This window comes from Balaenoptera ricei, chromosome 17 (genome assembly GCF_028023285.1).
Source record: "Balaenoptera ricei isolate mBalRic1 chromosome 17, mBalRic1.hap2, whole genome shotgun sequence".
Classification (NCBI taxonomy): domain Eukaryota; kingdom Metazoa; phylum Chordata; class Mammalia; order Artiodactyla; family Balaenopteridae; genus Balaenoptera; species Balaenoptera ricei.
This window is the reverse complement of record NC_082655.1, coordinates 4,700,079-4,725,976: the sequence shown is the minus strand read 5'-3', so window position 1 is coordinate 4,725,976 and position 25,898 is coordinate 4,700,079. Positions and strand designations below refer to the sequence as shown.

The window sequence follows — 25,898 nt, the reverse complement described above, 5'->3', positions numbered from 1 at the left end:
CCAGAGTGAGCTGTCAGCCCTTCTCAATAAATCTGTCATTTTTACTCCTATGTCCTTGGCATGTCACGCACAGTGGGTGCTAAGAAATGTTTGCTGACTTCACACAGAGTCCCCAAAACATAAAGAGCTGAGAAATGAATGACATAAATCATAAACGCACTGTGTGTGTGTGTGTGTGTGTATATATATATATATATATATATATATATATATATATATATATATAATGCCTCTTTGGTATGCATTTTGTCATTTGACTCAGGCATACAGGGTACTAATTAAGGATCTTTGTGTGATTTTCATCTACAACGTGCAAACCCCAAATAGTTTACTTTATGATTTAAGTTCTCAAGAAATAAAGTGGCCCTATTATCTTCAGGATGACAGAAGACAGTTTCACTTCCTTTTAAAAGCGGGTCTAAAAGTAGTCATTATCTGAGATTACAGACAAGGAAAGAGGTTCAGACAGGTTGACTGACTTCCCCAAGGCCACACAGCAAAGCAGCAGCAGAGCTGGGATTTAAAAATCAAGGTTTGTCAGGGACTTCCCTGGTGGCGCAATGGTTAAGAATCCACCTGCCAGTGCAGGGCACACGGGTTCAAGCCCTGGTCCGGGAAGATCCCACATGCCGCGGAGCAGCTAAGCCCGTGTGCCACAACTACTGAGCCTGCACTCCAGAGCCCGCGTGCCACAACTACTGAAGCCCATGCGCCTAGAGCCCGTGCAAGAGAAGCCACCGCAATGAGAAGCCCGTGCACAGCAACAAAGAGTAGCCCCCGCTCGCCGCAATTGGAGAAAGCCCAAGCGCAGCAACAAAGACCCAATGCAGCCAAAAATAAATAAATAAATTTTAAAATAAATGAAATAAAATCAAGGTTTGTCAGATTCTTTGAACCACATAACCCCACCCTACAGAAAGGTCTTCCAATGTTGAGCATAACACGGTCAATCCTTAATAACCTCACACTGATGACAAATGAGTGAAAACTTGAAAAAAAATACTTTACACTTGAGTGACCTGCTGTGTTCCCAAAGCCCTGGATTTTGTTTGTTTGGTTGGTTTGGTTTGGTTCCACTTCTTTTATAGCAGGTTGAGTTGAAGTTGGGGTAAAGAAATACAACAGAATTGCAGCAAGCCCCATGAGAACTCTGAGATGGATACCAGCATGCAGAGGCCTCCTGGTAGGTTGGGATGGGATATTCCTTGGTGAAAGGATAGCCCCATACGATGTGGTCAAAAGGTCCTAGAACCCTTGCTGTCAGCCAGTCACATGTGACCTTAGGCAAGTCACCTAATGTCTCCAGGTCTTTCTGTCTAGATGTTCACATTGAGGAGACTGACCTGAAGTCTGAAAGCCAGAACTAAATCCCTGTTCCAATCTGCTGGAGGATCCTTTTGCAGTGCTCTACACAATCCTGCAATTTCCAGGTGGGGCTGTGAGCGATGTCTCTGCTTATTGGCAAGAAAAAGAGCAAAGGATAGGTGCAACTAACGAGTGTCATCTCGGTCTTCTGATTGATGAGATTCTCAGCGGGAGGGATCCAAGCTTGGATTTGCACTTGGGCTGCCTGGCTCTAGGTCCAAGGCGTGGGGTGCCACATCCCAGCAGCCCAGATGTCCCCCTACTTTAGTCCAAGAGTGACCCCTTTGGTCTGCAAGGATAAGGGACATTCGTATTTCTGCAGAGCCTGAGTGGGAAGACCCATGAGGACACCTGCTTCTCCGTGAGCCAATCTTGATGGCCCAGAATTCTCTCTGCTTCCAGCATTAGAATGATACTGACACTCTCAGGGCTGCAAAAAAAATATGTTAACATTTGCTGCAATCTGTTTCTTTAACCTGCCTCTCAAGGAATCAGGGATATCTGAACTCAGTTTTAAAGGAAAGAAGGAGTTCAGAAAGAAACCAGCAGATGACAAAAAAGGAGGGTGATCTACCTCTCATCCCAGGTAAAGAGACCAGCAAAGGTATGGAGGGTAAGTGAGCCTGGCCAGTTCAGATCATGTTGTCACATGTGCTGCAGAGGAGTGGTGAGGGGGTGTGCTGCAGTAGCAAGGGTTGATGGAGAGGTGTCAGAGAGCACTTACAGGCGCCGGGTGCTGGGATGGATGCTGTCACAGAAATTACACCATTCAACCCCGGCAGTCATACTGTTGAGGTACCCAATTTACAGGAGATGAACCTGAAGGTCAAGGTAAAACCAGCCCACCTGGTGACATGGTAGACCTGGGATTTGGACCCAGATCTGGCTGCAGAGAGCGCATTCATCCTCTCTACCACTCTGTCCTGCCTGAGTCCAGGCAACGGCAGGGCTGTGATGCCATGAACCTGGACACGTGAAGACCTGGGGTGAAGGTGTGTGTGGCCTTAGGTTACGGCGGCCGCGAGGAGACAAGAGTGAACACTGAGTACAGTCCCCCCGCGCAGGAGTCAGGAGCCCACTGGACTCCAAAGCGATTTAACTGGACTCCTAATACACCAGAGGAGAAATGAGAAGCCTTAAAAGTTGCTGAGCCGCCCAAAACAACAGGGCTGGCAGTGCTCTCTGGACATCTGTGTGATGTTTCTTTAGGAAGACGGTGGAAGGGAGATGCCCTCGAATAAAACAGCGTGAGTGGTGACACTCTTACCTCCCAATCCTCCATAAGAGAAAACTCTACAGTTGGGGTTTGGAAAGAAATATATATATAAATATATAAATAAAAATATATATATATATAAATAAAATATATTATATATATATATAATATATATTATATATATATATATATATTTTAGAATGACAGTCCTTCAACAAACCTTAAAAACACTTTGAGAAAAAAATAACACTGCAGAATGTTACTGAATCACAGGATATCTCAAAGGGCTCAGTGACCCATGGAGAGATAAGGGAACATCCCATAGTCAGGGACCTTCTGGAATTAGCCTCAAAACCAGTTCGTGGAAGAAAGACAATTCCAACCCCTGCCTGGGACAGCTAAACCTGAGACCAGATTCCTCTGCGCAGGATCTGCCCTTTACCAAGTTCTGACTCCTTATTCTGCATCAGATGTCTCTTCTTCTCTCTTATCATCTTTTTTAACATTTATTTTATTGAAGTATAGTTGATCTACCATGTTGTGTTAATTTCTGCTATACATCAAAGTGATTCAGTTATCCATCCATATACATACTTTTTCATATTCTTTTCCACTATGGTTTATCCCAGGATACTGAATATAGTTCCCTGTGCTCTACAGTAGGACCTTGTTGTTTAGCCATCCTACATATAATAGTTTGCATCTGCGAATCCCAAACTCCCAACCCATCCCTCACCCACCCCCCCCCCTCCCCCTTGGCAACCACAAGTCTGGTCTCTATCCTGACATCATCGGCCTCTGCTCCTGGTATAATGTGCTGTTGTGAATGCCTCCTACTCTTCCACACATCCACACCTTTGCAGGTGTCACTCCCCTTCCTTGGGATGACAGCCTCAAACACCTCCAACTGTCCTCATTTGTCAGGACTCAACTCAAAGGCTCCCCGCCCCTGCCCCTGACACCTGCAGAGTAGGGTACCGTCCATCACCCATCCCCTGCTCTCTGTGTGCCTGGGGCTCCAGAGGGTGGGCTGGTGGCACTGCGTCTCCAATGCTGGCTCTCCAGGTGGACCTTCCCTGGTGAGGCCATGCCCTGTGAGGGGCAAGAATATCCTGCTCCCTCCCGTTCAGGCCTGGCACCCAGCAGTCCCTCAAAGCACCGATTAGGAAAGGATGATACTTGGATTGTCCCTGCTTAACCCAAGACCCAGACCGTGAGCTCCTTGCTAGAAGAACATGTGCCTTATTGATTTCTACAGCCTATTTCTCTGACTTCTTCATTTGGGGGGATGAGTGAGTGACTCAGTCCTGAACCCACCGAGTTCTTGATCCTGACCTCCAACTCATTCTGGCGATATTGCTCTGGCAATACTTTTGCATTTTCATGTCCCTCAGCCTTTGACTGTAGAGCCCCTCAGAAAATATTCATCCATTCAACTGCGAGTAAACAGTCAGAAAAAAAAAGTGTTCATTGTGTACAATATAATCTTATTCTTCTTTAAAATGCTTCCATCAGTGTGTGTGCATGTATGTGTATATATATATCTGTATACAAATATAGATATATGCAGATAATACATATAAGATGAGATAGTTCTGGAGATGGATGGTGGTGATGGGCACACAACAATGTGAACGTACTTACAGCCACAGAACCGTATACTTAAAAAATGGTTAAAAGGTACATTTTTGTAATGTGTGTTTACCACGATTTTTTTAAATGGGAGAAAACGGCGTTTGATAAATTGAATGAGTGAATGAAGATTTGGCCACTTCAATAACCTTCTGAAGATGTCTGCCCTCAGACATAATTGGGCCCATGTCTCCTGCCATTGCCCCCTTCCTGCCCCTAAAGCATAAACATAAATGTCTTAGTCCGTCATTCAAGCCCTCCCTCAGCAGGGAGGACATAACCTCCCCAAGGAAGAAAAAGGGAAGGTGCTAATTATGCACCCTCTTATTATGTTTTATAGTGAACCTTTAACAAATACTGTACACTATATGCTGTTTAACATGCAGGGGCTACAAAGTTATTTAAGACGTTCTTGGTGTTCTCAAGCCAGCAGATGTGAAAAGCACTTTGCCTGTCACTTAACTCTGTCCTTGATTACCACTGGGAAGGCCTGCAATGTGCCAAGCATGGTGCTAAGATCTCCACGTGTCTTCACCTATATGATTCTACAAGAACACCATGAGTTGCCTCTTCTTATGATACACAGAATACACACTGAGCTCAGAGACATGACACCAGCTCTCTCTCCAGCTGGGGAGAGGCAGAGCCAGGATTCAATTCCAGACCCACAGCGTGCGGGTCCAGACGTGAGTGACAGACGAGGAAACGGAGAGCCAGAGGATTGAAGTGTCTCGTCTGCAGCCACCGAGGGATGAAGGACCCGTCCCAGCAGCTCCTCCTCTCCCGGGCAGCAGGACCGTTCATCCCTGCTTTGACCTCTGAGTGAGTGCAGCCAGCTGCAAAGTCCCAAAAGGCACCGCCCTCCTTCCAGATCTGAGAAGGAGGAAGGTGCTTTAAACTGTGTTTGTGCCAAAGAGTCCTCCAGGTGACTTTAAAGGGCCGCTGGTAATCACACTGTTCTTAGAACTCGGCCACGCAAACCCCTGGGAGAGGAGAAGATGTCTGAGAGGGCGGCTGAGCAGGAGACCATGACGCTCAGCGGAGACTTCACTTTTAGCACAGTGAGGTGGATCATTAAAGAATGACTCCGGGGAAGGACATGAGAAACGACAGAACCAGGGTCCCTCCCCCAAAGCCCAGAGTCCCCAGTTCTGCATGACAGGGTTCAGGTACGTCTGCTAGTGCATTTGTTTAAACAAGTGCGCACATGTGCCCACAAACATGCACACATGCACCCACGCATGCCCACAACGATGCACACCACAGACGTGCGTGTGCCCGTGCGTGCCCACTAATGTAAGCACACATGACCACAGGCATGTGCACACGGAAACATGCATGGCTAAAACCATACATGCTCACAAACATGGGTGCACACACCACGAATTCTCGCAAACATGCAGGCAAGAGATTCAGAAGCAACTGCAATGACGTCTTTATGTTCATAGACCAGTAACCTTTTCTTCCTTAAGTTCCACGCTGCAATGACCTGCACTGATTCTTGTAAGGTGTGCCTGCATTTTTTTTTTTTCCTTTAAAAGTTTGCACCATGAAGAATAGTCAAAGAATGTACTCACTGTTAGGGAGTATCCTAAGCACTGAGATTCATCAGTGAAAGGAACAGATAAAGATCCCTGAATCTGTGCAGCTTACATTTCAGCAAGAGGATCAAATAAATAAAAACACGGCAAACGAGTCATGTCCATGGTATGTTGAAAGATGAAGAGGGAAAAGAGGGTCCGATTGGCAGAAGCTGCAGAGTTCAAGTGTGATGAGAGAAGGTGACAAGAACAAAGACTTAATGGAGGTGAGAGGTTGTGCTTTGCGGACGTACTAGGGAAGAACGTTCCAGATGGAGGAAGATGTCCCAAAGGCCCCAGGTTGGGGGGGAGGATGTTGGAGGAACAGGCAGGTGGCCGAAGTGTCAGGAAGGGCCTCATAGGCCATCATGAGGACTTGGGCTGCTGCCCTGAGGGAAATGGGGCGTCAAGTCACTAGTTTTAGGCAGAGAAGTGACACTCCCTGGCTTAGGTCTTTTTTTTGATAAGCAGGTAATCACCATCTTTATTTATTTTTTAACGTCTTTATTGGAGTATAATTGCTTCACAATGGCATGTTAGTTTCTGCTTTATAACAAAGTGAATTAGCTATACATATACATATATCCCCATACCTCCTCCCTCTTGCATCTCCCTCCCACCCTCCCTATCCCATCCCTCTAGGTGGTCACAAAGCACCAAGCTGGTCTCCCTGTGCTATGCTAACACATATATATGGAATCTTAAAAAAAAAAAAAAAGGTTCTGAAGAACCTAGGGGCAGGACAGGAATAAAGACGCAGAATAAAGAGGACACGGGGAGGGGGAAGGGTAAGCTGGGACGAAGTGAAAGAGTGGCATGGCTTCGGTCTTAAAAGGACCCTCGGGCTGCTGTGTGGACAACAGAGGGAAGAGTGGGTACAGGGAGGAAGCAGAGACTACGTAGAGGCAGTGAAAGCATCCGGAGAGAGATGTCAGAGGCTTGGGTTGGGTCTGGGGTATCTCGTGAACGGAAGTCAAAAGCATTGCCTGAGGCATAAGCAGTGTCAAGAATGACTCTGAGGTTCGATTGTGTACGGCTGCCTCCCTTCTCAAAGGCAGGTGCCCAATGGGATACAATGGAAGGTCCTCAATGGCGCAACGAGGTCATGCAGAATCTGGTACGTTTTTAAAAATATATAATTCACATCTGTATTTTAAAATCAAACACAGAGAGAATATGGTTTAAGCACTGATACATGAATACTTGCTTTAGAAGAACAACAGAGGTGGTACATAGTAACAAAAACTTACACATAGCCCTTTAGCTTCTTCTGTTGACGAAACAGTGTTGCCGCTACACAATCTAATACTGCAATGGAATAAATTCTCTATTCATTCAAGACTTTATCAAGGACAGAGATGATTAATAATTATATATATATATATATTTATATATATATATATATATATATATATATATATATATATATACATATATATTTATTTTTTGGAAGAATCTGGTATGAGTTCACCTTCCAGCAGCCGCAGTGGCCTTACTTCATTCTCTGGACTAAGCTGTTCCTTCCTGGGGCCTCATGCCTGCCCTTGGTTCAGCCTCTTTCCTCCCACTCAAACTTAGCTATTTTTTAATTAACTTTCAAGTCTCCTTTTAAATGTTCCTTCCTCCAAGACATCTCTCCTGAGCCCTCATTCTAAATGAGGCATCTCCTGTCATATTTCCTATGGCCACCTGCACTTTACATCATAGCACGTATTTCATACCGAACTGGCTACTTGGAAAAGGGAGTTTAGAGGTAATGACTGTCTCGCCCACTGGACCAATGTTCCGTGAGAGCAGGGACTGTTTTGCTCAGGTCAGAACCATGAACATGGCATCCAGAACTGTGTCAGCTACACAGTCGACCCTCAATAAATACTGTTTTATTGTTCAATACATAGGTGGGCAGGGTCCAAATATTTCAACCCAAATCGTCTTATTTCTCAACAAGCTTTCATTGAGCTCCACTCTGTGCCAGCCCTAAGAGGCAAGCCTGGGAACCAGGAATGGATGGAACCCGGATGTCAGGCCCTCGGAGGTAATGGAGAGGTGGTCAGCCCTAGTGGTAGGACAAAGGAAAGCCTGGAGGAGCCGCCTGACCAGGATAAGCCATAGGAAAGTCCCCTGAGATAGGTGATATCTTAGAAGAGACAAAAAACCTGAGCAGGAGATAGCAGGGAGAACACTGCAGACAAAAAGGATACTCCTAGCAGTCGTAGGGGCAAATGCAAAGCTTGGAGGCAACAGAACATACAAAATCCTGGCTAATCCCTAATGCACACAGTGGCTGGGAGGCAAGTTAGCTGCCAGAATCACAAGAGAATTCTTGGTTGAACAATGTGGTGGCCCCTATATATCGATGCAAACTCCTTTGGAGAACTTGGTGATATTAACCCAGCTTCCTGTCCAGCTTTATCTCAAGCCCCTCCCTGCCCCAAACTACCCAATGATCAACTAAAACATCTGACACCTCAAAAGGAGCAAGACCCCAATCCTTGACTCTCAGTCTTTCCTGAATTCTCCAAGGGCAAACCAGATTCTGCCACAAAAGACTTCCCATATTGCTTTGCACAACTTCTACGGCCTCAGTTTCCCCATTTTAGAAGGTGGGTGCGGATTGGACTTGCCTCAGTTTCTGTGCAGATTAAGTAAGATCATGCAAAGAGCTCAGCAGAGGGCCCGGCATGTAGCAGGAGCTCGCAAACGCTCATCACAATCACACTGCCCAATAATGTGTGTCTGTTTCTACCACGAGGAGTTAGCAGCTCAAGGGAAAGGTCTTGTGTTCATCACTGCTGGGTCCCTAGTATCTAGCACCATGACTGGCACATAGGTGTTGATGAGTGAATACATAAATGAGCAAAAGAAAGAATAAGTGAAGCGTGGTGATGACAGGTCTGCAGTAGGAAGATGTCTTCTCCAAGAGGAGCTGGCTGCTTGCTGGGGAGATGGAAGTTTTCAGAACAAGACCCTGCTAATTGCCATGTCCTTGTCCTCCCAGGTGCTTTCTAGACAAAAGAGTGGAAGTAGACCTCAGCTTTTCAAAACACAAAGCATCACTTCCTGTGGCATCAACGAACCACAAGCCCACGATTCGCTGTCAAAGTCAGAGGACAAAAGGGGTGACAATGCTTATAGGAAGTCTTGAATCCTTTGCAGCCACATCAGGAACTATCACACTGAGGCTTAAAAGTCCTACAAGTCCTCTCTGCTGGTGCATCGTGCACGGAAACCCAGGCTTCACAAAGATTCCAAGAAAGAATAGCCAAAAAGGAATGGTACCCAGTTAGCACTGCACCCGCAGAAAGGGACAGCCTGCTGCTTCTCCAGTGAACAGCCGTCTTGCAGTCTCCTGAGATTTTTTAATTGCTTTTTAGATAATCCAGGTAGCAGCCCTCAACCCACCATCTGCTCTGCTTACATGTCTCCAGGGGTTGGCTAGTCGGGACCTGACGCAGACACACCAGTCCTGGGAGAATCACAGACTAGTAAGAATTGGCATGACCTTAGAGACCCTCCAATCTATGTCATAACATACAGCCCGGCTCTGCCTGAGCCCAGCAGTGTCAACTCAGATGAGGCCCATCACCTGTGTGACCCTCCGTTCTTTCACCTACATGATAGTGACAGAATCCTAGCCCTGACTTCATGGGATTGTTTGAAGAAATGAATGAGGTAATAAATACAAAGCCTAGAAGAGTTCCAGGTTCGGTGTTTAATAAATGTTAGCCAATACAGTGGTTACTACCCTTACTGCTGTTTTCCCAAAGGTTTTCAAGTAGATGCAATGATGTCCCCATGTTCTGACGAGCAGCCTCGGAGGTTGCACCCCGTGAAATGTCAACCAAACCAGTTCCACTTTTTCCTTTTATATATCAGGCTTTCCTTTTAAGATTCACTCTGAGGAAAGGAAGCCAAAGGTTTTTTAAAACGTTCGAAGATTTCTGATCGAATACATCATCACCTTCTTCTCACCAAATACGTAGCTTTCCAAGAATCTCAACCATCTTGACCCCATCTTCTTCAGAGGCAGGACACCCATGATGCTCAAAGCAGCCCTGCCCTTTGAAGACCTTTCCATTAGAAAACATTTCCTGACATCAAGTACTCAAAATTCTTCCTTTCACTCCCAGGGTCTTAGTTCTGGCCTTTGAAGAAACTAATGATGAATCTAATTCATTTTTCTGGGAGGCCATTAGTGATCGCTAAATGGTGATCACACAATTCTGAATCCTTTCTAATTCGTTCAATTACTCCTTGTTGGGTAGAGATGGGGCTTCATTTGCAGGCTTAGGGTACTCAGGTTTGTCAACACGCTTCCAGGTGTCCTGGATTTGATACATGGAGTGGAATTCAAAGTCCCTGAGGTCTGACCAAAGCAGAGAGGAGACAGCAACACCCAGCTTCCCTCTGGCACCAGGACAGGACAATGCAAGTCAAGATGTTTGAGCTGGGCAGGTCCTTCTCAAGGTCTGGACTAATGAAACTTGTGAAATTACTGCCAACAGAATGAGTGGTGTACCTCTGAGTTTTCTCATTTCTTGAGTCCCCAGGAAGATGTTTGGAGGTAGGGGTCTGGATGTGGGTTGTGGAAGGGAAGCAGAGTAGCTTCTGAGAAAGAGCATGGGATTGGAAGTGAGACGGACTTGGAATGGAACCATTAGCAGCCTACATGGCTTCAGTTATTTTGTTTTATTGTTTGTCAAAGGCTGTTTGCCCATGTGTAAAATGGGAAATATAATATCTGCTTCTCCAGGATAATTAGATGAAATGATGGAGATAAAATGCCTAGTTCAGTCCCTAGGATACCTCAAAGACTAAACTCAGGTTGATTCATTTTTTTGTTTCTTTTTCTGTTTGTTTAATTCCCCAGTATTTACATAGGTTGGGCCACCTTTCACCTATTTGATATATGCATGATGAGAGGAAGAATGAATGGGGGAATGAAAGGATGGTTATGATGATAGACAAATGGACAAATTCTCAAGAGAGGTAGTTTTGTGGCCCCTTCTTCAGGCTGAGATAAGCAAAGTGGAGCCAGCAATGCAGGGCACGTACAAGACTATATCAGCTTCGCAGTGAGCCAGAGGCAGGCTTAAATCCTGGATTGACACTCACCAGCAGTAGGGTTCCCTCAGGCAAACTGTGTAATAACCATAATGATGATGATGATAAATAATAATTAGATAGCTCAAAATCATCGAGAACAATACACACACATGTAATTTTTTGTTCACAAAAACCATAGGAGGCAGATACTATCATTATCTGTTTTTCAGATGTGGAGAGATGAAGTCATTTGTCCAGGACCATATTGCTCTGAGGGCTTGGGGCCGGGAGCCAGACTCAGACACTCTGACACCAGAGCCCAAATCCCAGCCACCGAGCAAATCCCTCTGAATCTCCCTGCGGCCTCATCTAAGAAGTTTACTCATTCACATGATATCTCAAAGACATAAACTAGAAATCCCACATGAAGTTCTTATTACAAACAGATGGTAATAAATGTTACCTGTTTCCTTCACCTACATCAACATTCATATTTCCGTATTATTCAGAAGAAGGCTTCCAGACAAAAAGGACACAAAGCAATGCACCATTCCCCCGCACCAATTAACTCCAACTTTGGACAATTTTGCAAATCTACCCTTTTGATGAATGGATGACAGCATGGGGGAAAGGGCAATCTCCAAGGGATATTCTTTAGAACACTAGTATCACACAGCCCACTCCACGTGTGTGCACACCTGCACACACGCACATACTTGTGCGTGTGTGCACGTGTGCACAGATCTGTGATATGATGAGTAAAGAAATATTGTTGCAAGGAAAATCCCAAGAGAGGACTATGGCCGGCTGCCACTAGGGACTAAGGTTCCACGGAACACACTTTGGGATTTTTTTTTTTTTTTTGATTGTGAGAAAAAAGGTCTTGATTAGGAATCAGGAAATCTGAGATCCTGAGCGGATTCTTCCACTGCCCAGCTGCCTAACTACTGCAAGGCAAAGTACCCTTTCTCTGCACCCAGTATCCTTATTTATATAGTAAGTAAACTTGAAAGAGTTGATGGGAGAGCATTCCATGAAATGGGAACAGCCAGTGCAAAGGTTCCATGCCCGACATTATCAAGAAACTACAAAGAGGCTATTATGAGGGCTTCCCTGGTGGCACAGTGGCTAAGAATCCACCTGCCAATGCAGGGGACACAGGTTCGAGCCCTGGTCCAGAAAGATCCCACATGCTGCAGAGCAACTAAGCCCGTGCGCCATAACTACTGAGCCTGTGCTCTAGAGCCTGCAAGCCACAACTACTGAGTCCACATGCCACAACTACTGAAGCCCACGTGCCTAGAGCCCGTGCTCCGCAACAAGAGAAGTCACCGCAATGAGAAGCCCGCGCACCGCAACGAAGAGCAGCCCCCGCTCGCCGCAACTAGAGAAAGCCCGCATGCAGCAACGAAGACCCAACGCAGCCAAAACTAAATAAAAAATTAATTAATTAAAAAAAACAAAGAGAGAGACTCTTACGGCAGGAGGTGAGCCAATGAGGGAAAGAGTAAGTCATTCTGGCTTTATTCGTAGTAAACTGGAGAACAGAGGGTTGGAACAGAGGAGCATCACAGTCTGACTTATGCTTTGCAAGGACCATCTGGCTTCTGTGTTGTAAGAGGACTACAGATGAGCAAGGGTAGCATCAGGGGCATCAGATGGGGAAGATTACTGTGCAAATCCAGATGGGACAGACATGATGGTGGCTAGAACCAGCATATTAGCAACAGAGGTGAGAAATGTCATATTCTGCATAAACTTGGAAGATAGAGCCAATAAGATTTCTGGATGAAGTGGACACGAGGTATGAGGGAGAAAGAAGTCACGAATTGCTCTAAGATGTTGGCTTCAACACCTAGAAGGATGGAGTTGACTGAGATGGGGTTGTTTGATGGAAGAGGTTTGGGAGGGCAGGAGATCAGGTTTTTGGTCCGGATAGATCAAGCTTAAGATGGCTTTTAGACAGCAAGATGACAGTGGATGGAGAACACCTACTGGACAAGTCTGAAGTATGGAAGAGAGGAGAAACTGATGACATAAACTGGGAAGCCAGTGGCTCATAGGTGGTATTTAAATCCATGGGACCGGGTGACCCAGGAAGTGAGTGTAGAAAAGCACTGCCAAATTGACTGGTTAAAAACTGAAATACTGAAAGGAATGTATTTTAATAATAAACAATAAATATCAAGAGCCATGCACAGTCTTCTATCTGCCATTTATTCTTTGTATTCAGTAAGTACAGCTCAGCCTATAAATCCTGTGCCCCTCCTGGACCCAAGGTATCCATTCATCTTCTCTCCTTCCCTCTCCCTCCCCTGTCTCTAAACACTTGAGTCTAAAGATTTATCTCAGTTGGGGCAGACAGAGACCGGAAGAAATCCCATTTTGGCATCTATGCCTATGCCTAATCCTTATTGCTCAATCTGTTTTTTCAATACCCTGCTCTGTGGGAGTATTAGGAACTTTCCCAGCTACAAATAAAGGACATTGGTTCCATTTCATTACTGTTTCTTATGGGTCCGGACGGAGCTCACTAAGTCACCTGAAGAGAGAAATCAGTGGTGGGATTTGAGCTTTATACAAACCTCAGAAACTACCGATCGATAGGATCTGGAGTGTGATGAGAAACGTGTTTGTCACACTGCTCAGTAAATGTCTCCTTCATCATCAGGACCTGGTTCAGATAAGTAACCTCACCCAACGACTAGGAATTCAAATGTGTGAGTGCCACCTACCTGTCAGGCAGTGCCTGCATTCTCCATGCTTAAGCCAAAGGGTGTTCCAACCCAAATGTGATCCTCCCCCACTTAAAACATTTCATACTCACCCCTCCTGTAACATCCTTAGAGGAGAAAGTTCAAACGCCTTGGTCTGCATTTCCACCTCCTCCCCCCCCCCCCGCCCCCTGCCCCCCACCAGGACCCTTCTCTGTATCCCTCCCCCACCCCAGAAGCATCAGCTCTGAGAGGCCATCAAGTGGCGGACAACTGTGCCCATCAGCTCAACGTCGGCTTGATCACATTGGATAGCAAACCCTCTTTATGTGTCAGCTCTCCCCAGCATCTGGGAGGTTTCCCTCTGCGGGACCAATTCACATCCAAACTTGCATACCAGGCTCTCACCATACACACAAACAGCTCTGACAAAGTGCCCACCCGAGGCCAAATCCAAGATCCTTTTGGGTCCTCCTACTCTTTGATCCGTCTGCAACATCTGACCCTGGGGATGTTCCCCCTTCAGGCTCTCCCATCTCTTCTCTTACTGTGATTTCCTTTCTCTTCCGATGCTTCTAGCACCTTCCCAACACTTTTGCCTGTCTCTCCGCCTTCAATTGTGCTTAAATTGTGATTTTTCTCTTGGAGTCTGGTCTCGCCAACAGAATAAAAAACAGTGTTGATAACACCGGCTTTGGAGGCAAACAGCCATGAATTCAAACCTTGACTCTGCCCTGGGATAGCCAGGCGTCCTGGAGCTTCAGTTTACCCATCTGTAAAATGAACATAATGATACCTAGCTCATAGGGCTGTCAATAGCATCAAGTGAGCTGATATAGTAAAGGTCCTGGCACACAGTCTGAGCTCACAAAGTGTCACAAGTCACTGAATGATTTCATCCAGGCTCAATTATGCCCATGAGCAGACGAATCCCAGCCCTGATTCCTACCTGGTCTCTGGACTCAGATACCCCATTGCCTCCGGACCTCTAGACTCACATCATCTCTGGCTGCCTGGTCCTCCTCCTCCTCGACTTTATGTACTAATTCACCCAAGAGGGCAACTGACTATCACTATGACTTCTCTCCCCCGTAACATTACATTAAAGCACCAATTCTTCCCATTCCACTGCTTCAAGATTTTTCAACTATTCTCCGTCTGAGCTGTCCTCACCACTGTCATTATTTTTCCCCACCCCACTTGCCATCCTCTTTGCTTCCAAAGCATCATTTTTACAACACAAATCGTCAAGAAATTCCCTTAAATGGTTTCTTAGCCCTCCTTGATCGACAAGGTGCAATCCCGCCTCTCCCACTCCATCAAAAACACCACCTCTAGGGAGCACTCCTGAGCAGTGTGGCATTTCCCACGGATGCCATGATCTTTATCACCCCCAGGCCTTTGCACATGCTGTTCTCAATGACTGAGATTCCCCTCCAGCCTTCACCTGACTAGTAGAACCCCCGACTTCTGGGTAACCTGTCGTGATGCCTCCTGAGGGGACAGCATCTCTGTCCTCCCTCAGCACCTTAGTACCTTGTCCGTGCTTTATTGTTTCATTTCTGACATCACTTTATTGACTTACATCTCTTTCTCCCATGGCACGTTGGAAACAACCTGAGTTCATGGCTCTTTCTCAATGTTCTGCCCAGAATTCCTAGGACAGACCCGACAAGAGCAAGAGCTCAAAGTCTCCAGAATGGGTAAATTAATGAGGAAATAAATAAAAGAACAAGAGACGACCCTGGGTCTGTTTTACAAGGGGCGATTTGCACAAGAGTTGCATGGGAGGGATGCTACATATTCCTTCTTGAGAAAGATGACAGTAGAGAAAGCTTTAATGGGTAGAAAAAGGGGGGGGGGGCGGCAAGAGATCTTCTCCGAGGATTCTATTTATGGAAAGATCTTTTGTCAAAGAAGTGTGAATAGATTTGGTTAAGCAAATGCCTCCGGGGTCTGTCAGTCTTTGGCTGGAAGGATTCAATTCCCAGTACATCATCCCCTGATTATTCAAGGAAAACATCCAGATAGGTGCCAGACAGCCAGGAAAGGAAGTGTGAGCAGGAGGGAAAGTCGTGCTCTGTAGTTGTGTTGTTTGCAGAAGTGCAGGCGTTTAACTAAGTTGAAGGTAAGGGCAGTCATCGTAACATCTGAACACCCCTGTCTGCCCAAGCCAAACAAAACGTGCCTCGTGAAGTAGAAAGCAAATGCGTGGAATCTGGGGTGTAGGCATCCCCACAAGAAACCCCCCACCTGGCCACCTGCACAATGTGCAAAACTGAGCCAGATGTGGAACCCATGTCAGGCTCTGCTTCCTCTATGATGTAGGGATAATACTACATCCCTTGTAGAATTGTGGGGTTATGTGAGGCTATTTGTAATAATAGAGAATTTTATAATTTTCTACTCCAAATAAATTCTGGTTGATTCTAGTGGGTTGAGACATAAAAGTTTCATGCAATGACACTAAAGAGATTTTTTTCAGAGAGAGCATAGAATTTCACCCTTTCTGGGAGCACAGCATGCCGATGAAATCAAAGTTCTGCCTATTTTTAGGAAGAGCAGCAAAGAACCAGCCTTCCACGCATGTCTTTTCTTTTCCCAAAAAGTAACTTGCAGTGACCTGAGTGCCAATTCCTGGGATCTGTGAGGCCATGGAGACCCAGACATCAGTGACGTGGGAGATTTTTAGATTCCCACTGTTCACAAATGCTCCTCTACTCAAAAGGTGGAGATTCCCTGCCTGATGCCACGAAGATTCTTAATCAGTGTTTAATTCCTCTGAGCTTTGTAAAATGCCTTCTGCAGAAGTCTAAGGCGAGATGGAACAGAGATTTGAGATTAAACGAGGACAGTTAGGGTGATGATCATTTCCTCCCTCACCCTGTTGGATGATAAAAGAGCTTGGTGAGTGTTCATCTTCATCAACATCACCAGGGGCTTAGAAGGAAGACACGTGGGAGAAGTCCTTCATTTTCAGGGTGTCCTGTCTATATTATCAAGAGTGAAGTGTTTCCTAATCATTCAAGAACAAAAATGTCATGACAACTGTAAATAATGAAATGCATTTTAATATGTAAAAAAAATAAAAGAAGCAAAATGTCCCCAAGTTGAGCACTGGTTAAATAAATTATGATGGAGTCCTATGATGGAACTCTTTGCAGCTATTAAGCATGTTTTAAAGGGACATAGAGGGTGATGAAAAATGTTCACAACCTGGAAAGAGAAAATAGAGAACAAACTAATATATTACATTTTTGTAAAGCAAAACACATGTGCATATGAAATACTGTCTACCTAGTGTAAAAGGAGAGAAAGAGAGATACAGGTAGAAATATAGAGGGGGGGGGGGGGTTCTGATTACAAAAGTGATATGTATGTTGTGAAAAATAAGGAAAAGCACAAGGATGAAAATGTCACCATAATTCTTTCACTAGGCAAAACTATATGTGTGTGCTATTAAAAGTTTATTTTTTTAATTTTTATTGGAGTATAGTTGCTTTACAATGTTGTGTTAGTTTCTACTGTACAGCAAAGTGAATCAGCTACACATATACATATATTCCCTATTTTTTGGATTTCCTTCCCATTTAGGTCACCACAGAGCACTGAGTAGAGTTCCCTGTGCTATACTGTAGGTTTTCATTAGTTATCTATTTTATACATTAGCATCAATAGTGTATATATGTCAATCCCAATCTCCCAGTTCATACATTTGTTCTCTATGTCTGTGTCTCTATTTCTGCTTTGTAAATAAGATCATCTATACCAATTTTTTCAGATTCCACATATGCATTAATATACGATATTTGTTTTTCTCTTTCTGACTTCACTCTGTATGACAGCTATTGAAAGTTTAAAATGAGAAAATGATGAAATGCATTTAAAATTGCTTTTGAGCAACATTTGACAACAGTTGGGAATGAAACCAGAGCAGTTAAGGACTTCACTCTCTTATATCTTCTACTCTGACCCAAGATCCACTCAAAGACCCTTCTAGAAAAGAAACATCCTATAGTTCAGTATACCTCTATTGACTATAGTATCTCACGAGTTTCCCTAAAGCTATTATTTCTTTAGATATGTACTGTGTATTGGAAAGCTAGTAAGAGAGTAGATCTTAAATGATCTCACACACACACACACACACACACACACACAAAATGGTAACTATCTGAGCTGAGGGATGTCTGAACTAATCGTATTGTAATCCTTTCACAATATATACACATATGAAATCATCACACATACACCTTAAACTTACACAATATTATATGTCAATTACATCTCAATAAAGGCAGAAGAAAAGAACTGTGGCATTTTCACTTTATAGATTCCAAAAATGAGATAAAGAACAGAAAGCAGAATTTCCCCCATTGAGGCCAATACAAATCAGCATGGAGTCCATTAGGTTTCCCACTGGCAAGGAGACCTCTTCCTGGGAGATTAGTAGTGATGAATCTAAATAACTGCTTAAAATATAAAACGGATCACCCAGTCCAGAGTACGACCAGGCCAGTGGTCTGCTCCAGCCCTGGCACTGACCAGCTGAGGACCATCTGGTGCAGAGTTTGCGTTGTAATCGATGGGACAGAAAGGCCAGAGAGGGCTTAGCCCACTTTGGCAGCACCGCCAGGCCTGGCTCTCTAACTGGAAGCTTTACAAATATCACCTCATGACTTCTAATAGAGATCCTGCAAAACAAGTAAGGAAACCGAGAAAGTAACTCGCCCACGGGTACCCGGCTAGTTGCAGAAGACATGGAAATAGATCCAAGGTCTCTGTCTCTTAGACCAGATCTGGGTCTCTGCTCTTCCCTCTACACCATGTCCATGACCACGTGCCCTGTCGTTCTCCTTGAGAGGCCTGAGCGAGGACCACTGTGAGCACGAAACCAGAAAGGACCACACTATTCAGCGGCTTTCTGTTCCGCCTTTATTCCTCCAGGAGGTTATTAGGCCCTGTGGGTGGTTCTGAGCTCACCAGAGACATTTTAATCTCTGCAGGCCAACTCTCAGCCCCCTGGAAGGGGCTTTTCTTTACAGATCTGCTGAGCATGTCCTCAGCCAGGGGTTAAGAGGATAAAAGGCTTAAAGCAGCAGGCTTATGAAGTCACAGATACAAAGGGAAAAAAAAAGGAAAAAAAAAAAAATGGGACAGGGTAATTGTTAACAGGAATGTGGATTTGCTAGAAAAATAATCCGGAAGGTCCATCTACATAAGCCCTTGGGTTACTGACGTCTGTTCACTCTCCATAGGAATAATTATTAAAAATGCCGTTTTAGTGCTCGCTTCGGCAGCATATATACTAAAACAGGAACTATACAGAGAAGATAGCATGGCCCCTGCACAAGGATGACACGCAAATTCGTGAAGCGTTCCATATTTCTGAGGTCTGATGACACACACACACACACACACACACACACACACACACACACACACACACCACACCTTGAGTACTGATGTTTCCCAAAGAGGCCTATATGCCTGAATATGTAGCCAAGAAGTAAAACCTAGCAAAGTAAAAATATTTGAATGGAGACTTCTAAAGATGGTGAGAGTTAAACTGCTTCAAAGAAGGACATATTAAGACAAATATTTGAGGGACATAAATCCCTTTATTAGTGTCAGTATATTACTGGTTCTTAAATAGCAGTTTTACTAAACAAGCCACATTTATAATAATTATATTCTTGTTTATCCTCAGTGTTACTTAAACAGATATTTAAAATAAAAAACTTATCGTGGGGGGGAAAATGCCATTTTATGGGGAAAGAGAGATCAAATTTTTATGAAAATAATAATCATGGAATTTCACAGAAAGACTCTTAAAGATCATTGAACCTATCTACCCTCCTTGTGCTAGATGGAACCCTTGGCTGCAAGTGATAAAAATCCCAAATCAAACCATGTATAATCCCCACTCCCTTTCAAAGGGGTAGGAATGAATGAAAAGGATCGCAACATATTTTAATAAGAGAAGTGAAGAAAAGGATTGTTTCTGACAGAACCAGACAAATGAATTGCTCTCTGGCAAGCAAAGATAATTGTATTTCTGAGTCTATTAAGGTACATCAGGGCTGGTTAGCTAATTTCCCAGGGAGCTTAGCTGTCGCTGGGCATCAGGCCACAGTGGGGATGTCAGGGCATAAACACAACTGGGCACATACCCTGAGAAAACCATAATTCAAAAAAAGTCATGTACCAAAATGTTCATTGCAGCTCTATTTACAATAGCCAGGACATGGAAGCAACCTAAGTGTCCATCATCGGATGAATGGATAAAGAAGATGTGGCACATATATACAATGGAATATTACTCAGCCATAAAAAGAAACGAAATTGAGTTATTTGTAATGAGGTGGATGGAGTTAGAGTCTGTCATACAGAGTGAAGTAAGTCAGAAAGAGAAAAACAAATACAGTATGCTAACACATATATATGGAATCTAAGAAAAAAAAAAAAAAAGGTCATGAAGAACCTAGTGGCAAGACGGGAATAAAGACACAGACCTACTAGAGAATGGACTTGAGGATATGGGGAGGGTGAAGGGTAAGCGGTGACAAAGTGAGAGAGTGGCATGGACATATATACACTACCAAACGTAAAATAGATAGCTAGTGGGAAGCAACCGCATAGCACAGAGAGATCAGCTCTGTGCTTTGTGACCACCTAGAGGGGTGGGATAGGGAGGGTGGGAAGGAGGGAGATGCAAGAGGGAAGCGATATGGGAACATATGTATATGTATAACTGATTTACTTTGTTATAAAGCGGAAACTAACACACCATTGTAAAGCAATTATACTCCAATAAAGATGTTAAAAAAAAAAGATGGGATTTTCTTTCAGGAATCACTTGACTTTGGAGCCAACCGTTTTCACTCCGGTAGAGACAAGGCAGGTGAGTCTGTTCTAAGGGGATTTCAATCCTAACATTTCTATGAGCGTTGGACCTTCCACATAAGATCTTCCACAATCATACTGATTATAGTTCTTTTTTGTGCAACTATTCTGTGGGCAGGACAGAATATATACGTAAAATCATCTAAAACCTCTGGGTAGGGAAAATCTTCTAAATGACCTTGTAGAGAAGGGGTGGAGGAAAGACAGGAGGTGAATCTGAACATCAAACAATGAAAACCTTCACTCAGAAAGAAAATCACTTTGATTCAGAGCCTTGTCTGAATTAAGACTGAAAATGAAATCTGAATTCATTTTCAAGGACAAATGTTAGCTCCCTTTCAGCTAACACTGTTAGAAATGAAGGTTCATGCTCTCATAAGCAAGTATGAATTATTAATATATTAATGACTTACACGTATCCAGGCAATGGGTTTTATAATTAATTGTTCACTTAAGCATCTCCTTCTGAGAAAATTATTGTAAATGAAATAATGGCTTCCCTTTTGCTTTCTGGCTCCCAGAACCCATGCTAGAAAGTTAGGGTGGCATCTCTATAGGTTCCTGGGCAGAAGGCATGTGCAGAGGCATGTGTTAAGATCCAGTCTCCTACTGGGGAAGAGGAGATGTCACAACCGTATTATGAAAGAAGAGATTTATGTCTCCTTTTCTTAATGATAAAGAGGTTATCAACAACAGGCTGGTGTATATGCACTTAGTTCTAATCCAGTCATTCTCAACCTTGGGGTTACCTGGGGAACTTTAGAAAGTGCTGATGCCTGGGTCCCAGCTCAGAATTTTTTTATTTTTAAATAAATTTGTCTGGAGGGTGGATTTTCCAGTTCTCTGGATGATTCTAGTACACAGCCTAGGTTGATATTTTCACAGAAAGTTTTTCAACAGTGCTTCCTGTGCTTTTCAACCAGAATCACCTGGAGAACATGTTAAAAAAATAGTTTCCTGAGCTTCACAACCAGAGGTTCTGACTCAGCACATCTGAGACAGGTTCCGAGATCTTGCATCTCTAATCAGCCCCCAGGCAATGGTGATGTTGCTGGCCCATGGGCCACACTCTGAGCACTGATTTAAATAGTACACTAGGAATTAGGGACTGTTTTATCTTTATGACTATCATTTAATGGAGATCCATGTGACCCCGTACCTAAGCTGCTCTTGATCTGTCAGGGTGCACCAGGCTCTATGCTGGGCACTGGCCATATGAAGTCACATAAGATGGAGTCCTTAGCCTGAAGGAGCTTGGATCCAGCTGAGAAGAAGATAAAGCCACGCATGACATCACTAATCATTCCCTTTTGCAGCCCAGCCCTCCCCCCGCGGCAATGTAAGAAAGTTTGTGGCAGTTGACATTAGTATCTCTATAATCACACGTCCAGTAAAAGATAGGCTGGGATGAATTCTATAACCCTCTTACCCCCATCCACTTCTCCATTCCTACTCTTCACTGCACTTTGGTCTTTCAGGTTGGCTCTGCTTCCTGACACCGCTGGGCCCTTCTGGTCCTGCCCTTCCAGGTCCTCCGCTCGGCCAACGCCCGCCCAGCTCTCAAATGACAGCTTATCTCCTACCAAGACATCTTCTCTGACTCTGCCCACAGGCTGGCTTCCTGCTTCTGTTTCACAGCACAGCACCCGAACCTGTCTTTGTTATAGACCATATCACACACCATGGTCATTTGCTATGTATGTATCTATCTCCCTCATCAGCTGGTAAACACTTTGAAGGCAGAATAGCTTTCATCTTCATCCTTCTGGAGCCTAACCCAATAACGTATGCTTACTAGTGTCTGCGGTCATGCGTGTGTGAGTGGATGACAGAATAAAACACATGAGGTACGCTTTAGAAACAGGGAGAGGAGGGATTCATAAAAACTGGGCTGAGTACAGTAGGCGAACATCAATCAATATACAGAAGTGGTTTGCAGAGGAGGTTATATTTGAGCGGGAACTTGCAGAGGGTAGAATTTTCAAGGCAGATATTGGGGAGGAGGGTCAAGAATGGTCTGAGTACAGACAGTAGGACAGAGGAAGTTTAAGTTCAAACCGTTCAGTCTCTGAGCGCTGGGCTGAGGAGTGAGAAGCAGAAGGATTTTTAAACAGGGAAACAAGATGGTCTCAGCAACCCTTTGGGGTAATAACTCCGCTAATAGTGTTAAGGACGGATTGGAAGCCAGGATTTACTAGAGAAGTGACAATTTAGATAGCATCTACTAGACACCAGGTTCCATGCTAGCTGCTCTGCATATATTAATTAATGCAACTAGTGCCATAACCATTCAGATTACCCCACGAGACAGACTTTGTCATCACCATTTCAGAGTGATAACTGGTTTTAAAGGGACATGTTCTCAGAGCTTATAAGCGGCGGAGCTTAGCTTCAAAGTCAGGTCTGACTCCAAAGCCAGGCTCCCAAGTGCCTCCCTGCCCCTGCCTTTTTATCAGGGTGAGTCTCACTGCCAAGTACAGGGGTGACAATTCATGATGCTTTTGACTGGTTTCCAGAGATGCTTTTCCTCTGAGAATTCACCTCAGTCAACATAGACTTCGCGTAAATGCAAGTTGACTGTTCAAAGCAAACATCACCAAAAAGCAGTATGCGTTCTGGGACTAGAAAAACTATTGACAAATATAAATGTGCTGTAAGCAAGTAACTCCCTGATCAGGGCAAATCCTCATCCAATATTCTCAGTTCTGTATCCATGCGGTTCCAACACAACATCTCACAACAAATCAAGAAGGGGTGTCTATCTGGGCCGATGGGGTAAATAAGCTGGCACATTTGTAAAAGAGGCCCATAGGCATTACTCATTAACTGGAGAAACCAGGTGGAACTTGGATGACCACAGTCAAACGCAATCCAAAGCAGGGCACTCTCCTTCCTTTGCAAGCCCCAGCTCTGATTTCTACCATCCCTAGGACAGTACGGAGCACACATTTAATCATATATCCTCACAGCCCCCCAAAACGGGCCAGCTTCCCCAAACCCCACCTTCCTTCTCTTTAATGACATCAGGAGATCATCCACTTTCTTTCACCCAGGCCCCCACCTTGCCTACTAGGTCTGGACTGCAGCTACCACATCCCCACGGAGTGCTTGCTAAGAAAGTAATTACATTTCGCCGTCCTCATGGCTCCTGTAGGATTCAGAGCGGAAAATTCCTTGGCCCTTGAGCATCAGGGACCACGCCTGTCAGAAACTCCCCTGGCAGATGCAGAATCCTGGCTGGCATCATGCCCAGCCTGCCCACAGCTCCCTGCAGGCAGAATCCAGGGAGCTGGGGACCATTCACGTCAAGGTCTTAATGCAGATGGGACCTTAGAGATCCTAGCACTCCCTCCACCCCCGAGAGGTCTAATCGCCTTCATCCAAAAGATGCCCTAGCCTGTTCATGGATGTAGCTAAAATGAAACCCACCCTCAAGCAAGTTTGATCATACAGTTATGCCCTCATCCACATCGAAGTGTGTGCCTAGATTTCCACACTCCTTGACACCATGAAATAGTAGCATTAAGAGCTAGAAGAAAGTTGTGAGAGTTCTCCTTGCCCTGCTAGATGGACCAGTGGTCTCCAACGGTTAATGATTTGCATGTTTACCAGTAAAAACATTTTTGGGCATGCAACCCCAATATATGTGTATTTATTTATAAATCATATACATGTACAGTTCTACTTGTATATAGTATGCATTATAAACACAAGAAAAGGTATTTTAAAAGATGAGATAAGAAATGTGATAATTCATGTTTTAAAAATAATTATTTTATGTATTGATGGAACACATAACGTTTTATAATATATATATATACACAGTAATAAAATTATATACATAACATATATAATATATTATATATACAGTGGTAATATATATACAGTAATATACAATAAAAATTATATATAATATATCATGCATGTTAAAATACATACATATATATATATATATATACACACACACACACATAGAACAGTGATTCAATGGTCTGGTTTTAATTCAGACTAATTCAACATTAGACTTTAGCAGTGAATGCAGCTAAACGAGATGCTTCCCCAAACCACATAGATCTGGAAAGAAGAGAAGAGGACCACAAGCTTATCGAATAATTCATGATTTCCATATTCATTTTCAACCTCCTTTACCGCCTGCACAGGGCTCTCTTTGTGTTCTGGATGTGACATTTTGAAATGTCTTGTTAACGATGACGATTTCATACAAGCTTTAGTCAATATCTGATGGTCAATATACAGTTCAGATGAGGTACATTATTAATAATTATGGTTACAAATCCATATGTAAGCTCACATATCTCAATCTACTTAGTGTTGGGCTCAGATGAACTGGTGATTTCATCTCAGTGTGGGACTTAGTGAGATCATGCACGTAAAATGCCAAATTCAGAGTACATCCTGAAAAAGTAGGAGCAGCTATATTTTAATTGTGTATTTTAAAAAGACATTGTAAATTCTCAGTTTTTGAGAGATCTGGGTACGGGTTTTATGATATGTGGTTTGGGGAGATGGCCCCTAGAAATACTGATCCTACAGACACCTTTTTCATCAGAGCTACCCAGGCAAGCTTCATTTCCAATAAATTCACTTTCCTTTAACACTGACTGACAGATTTAATGGAAAGAGCAAGTAGGAAGAGGTGCCAGAGGATGAGAGAAATTAGCATTTTCTGGTCTTTGTCAATTTATGGCTTATTTTCAAATGCACTAAAAGTTTGGATTTTCCACTTGGCAGGAAAAATAATACAAATTCTTTCCTCATTAACCCAAAATTTCCTATGACCTGTCTTCACCACCAAGATCTGCCAGAGAAAAAACAAAACAAAACAAATATGTAAACAAATACAAATAGTGAAAGCATACTCACCCTCTCTGAAAGAGATCCACATTATAAAATTTATGTAGCTCTACAGAAAACTCAACCGTTCCTTGTACTTCAGACATGATCTCTTTGGTTCATTACCTAAAAAACAAGAGGGAAATGAACAGCCTGAGATCACATCAGCCAAACACAGAGAGCCTGGGCTTCTAGAACTGGAACTCAAACAGCACTGACGTAGATGGACAAGGGTATCTGACCAACGGGACCATGACGTGTCCACGGGACACCATCACCCAGGGGTTCCTATTATAGGAAAGACACAGAGAGATAAAGTAACTTACAGAATGTCACACAGCTCACACCTCCAAGAACTGGGACTCAGACCCAGATACACTAATTGTAAAGCTGGGCTAGTTCCCTGCCATTCCTTACCCATCAGCACCTGGAGGCACTAGCACCCCAGCTACGAGCACATGCTTCACGGTCAACAGAGCAAGAATCCCCACTCCTCCACTCTCTACTTGTGTGACCTTGAGCAAGTCAACTGAACCTATCCCATCCTCAGTTTCCTCATCTGTAACAGGAGGACTGGTAATGGCA

General features: G+C 44.0%; 1 protein-coding gene and 1 non-coding gene across 2 annotated transcripts in view; one reads left to right on the top strand and one right to left on the bottom strand.

Moving 5' to 3' along the window:
• FAM135B (family with sequence similarity 135 member B) overlaps window positions 1–25,420 on the bottom strand; it is a 172,915-nt gene extending 147,495 nt beyond the window's left edge. Inside the window, exon 1 of the mRNA XM_059901473.1 lies at window positions 25,344–25,420. Coding sequence (XP_059757456.1) covers window positions 25,344–25,420 — 77 coding nt within the window. The remainder of the gene's footprint in view (window positions 1–25,343) is intronic.
• Window positions 18,838–18,943, top strand: LOC132352138 (U6 spliceosomal RNA). Its single transcript, XR_009498605.1, has one exon. It is a non-coding gene; the product is annotated as a U6 spliceosomal RNA (small nuclear RNA).
• Window positions 25,421–25,898: the final 478 nt, after the last annotated feature.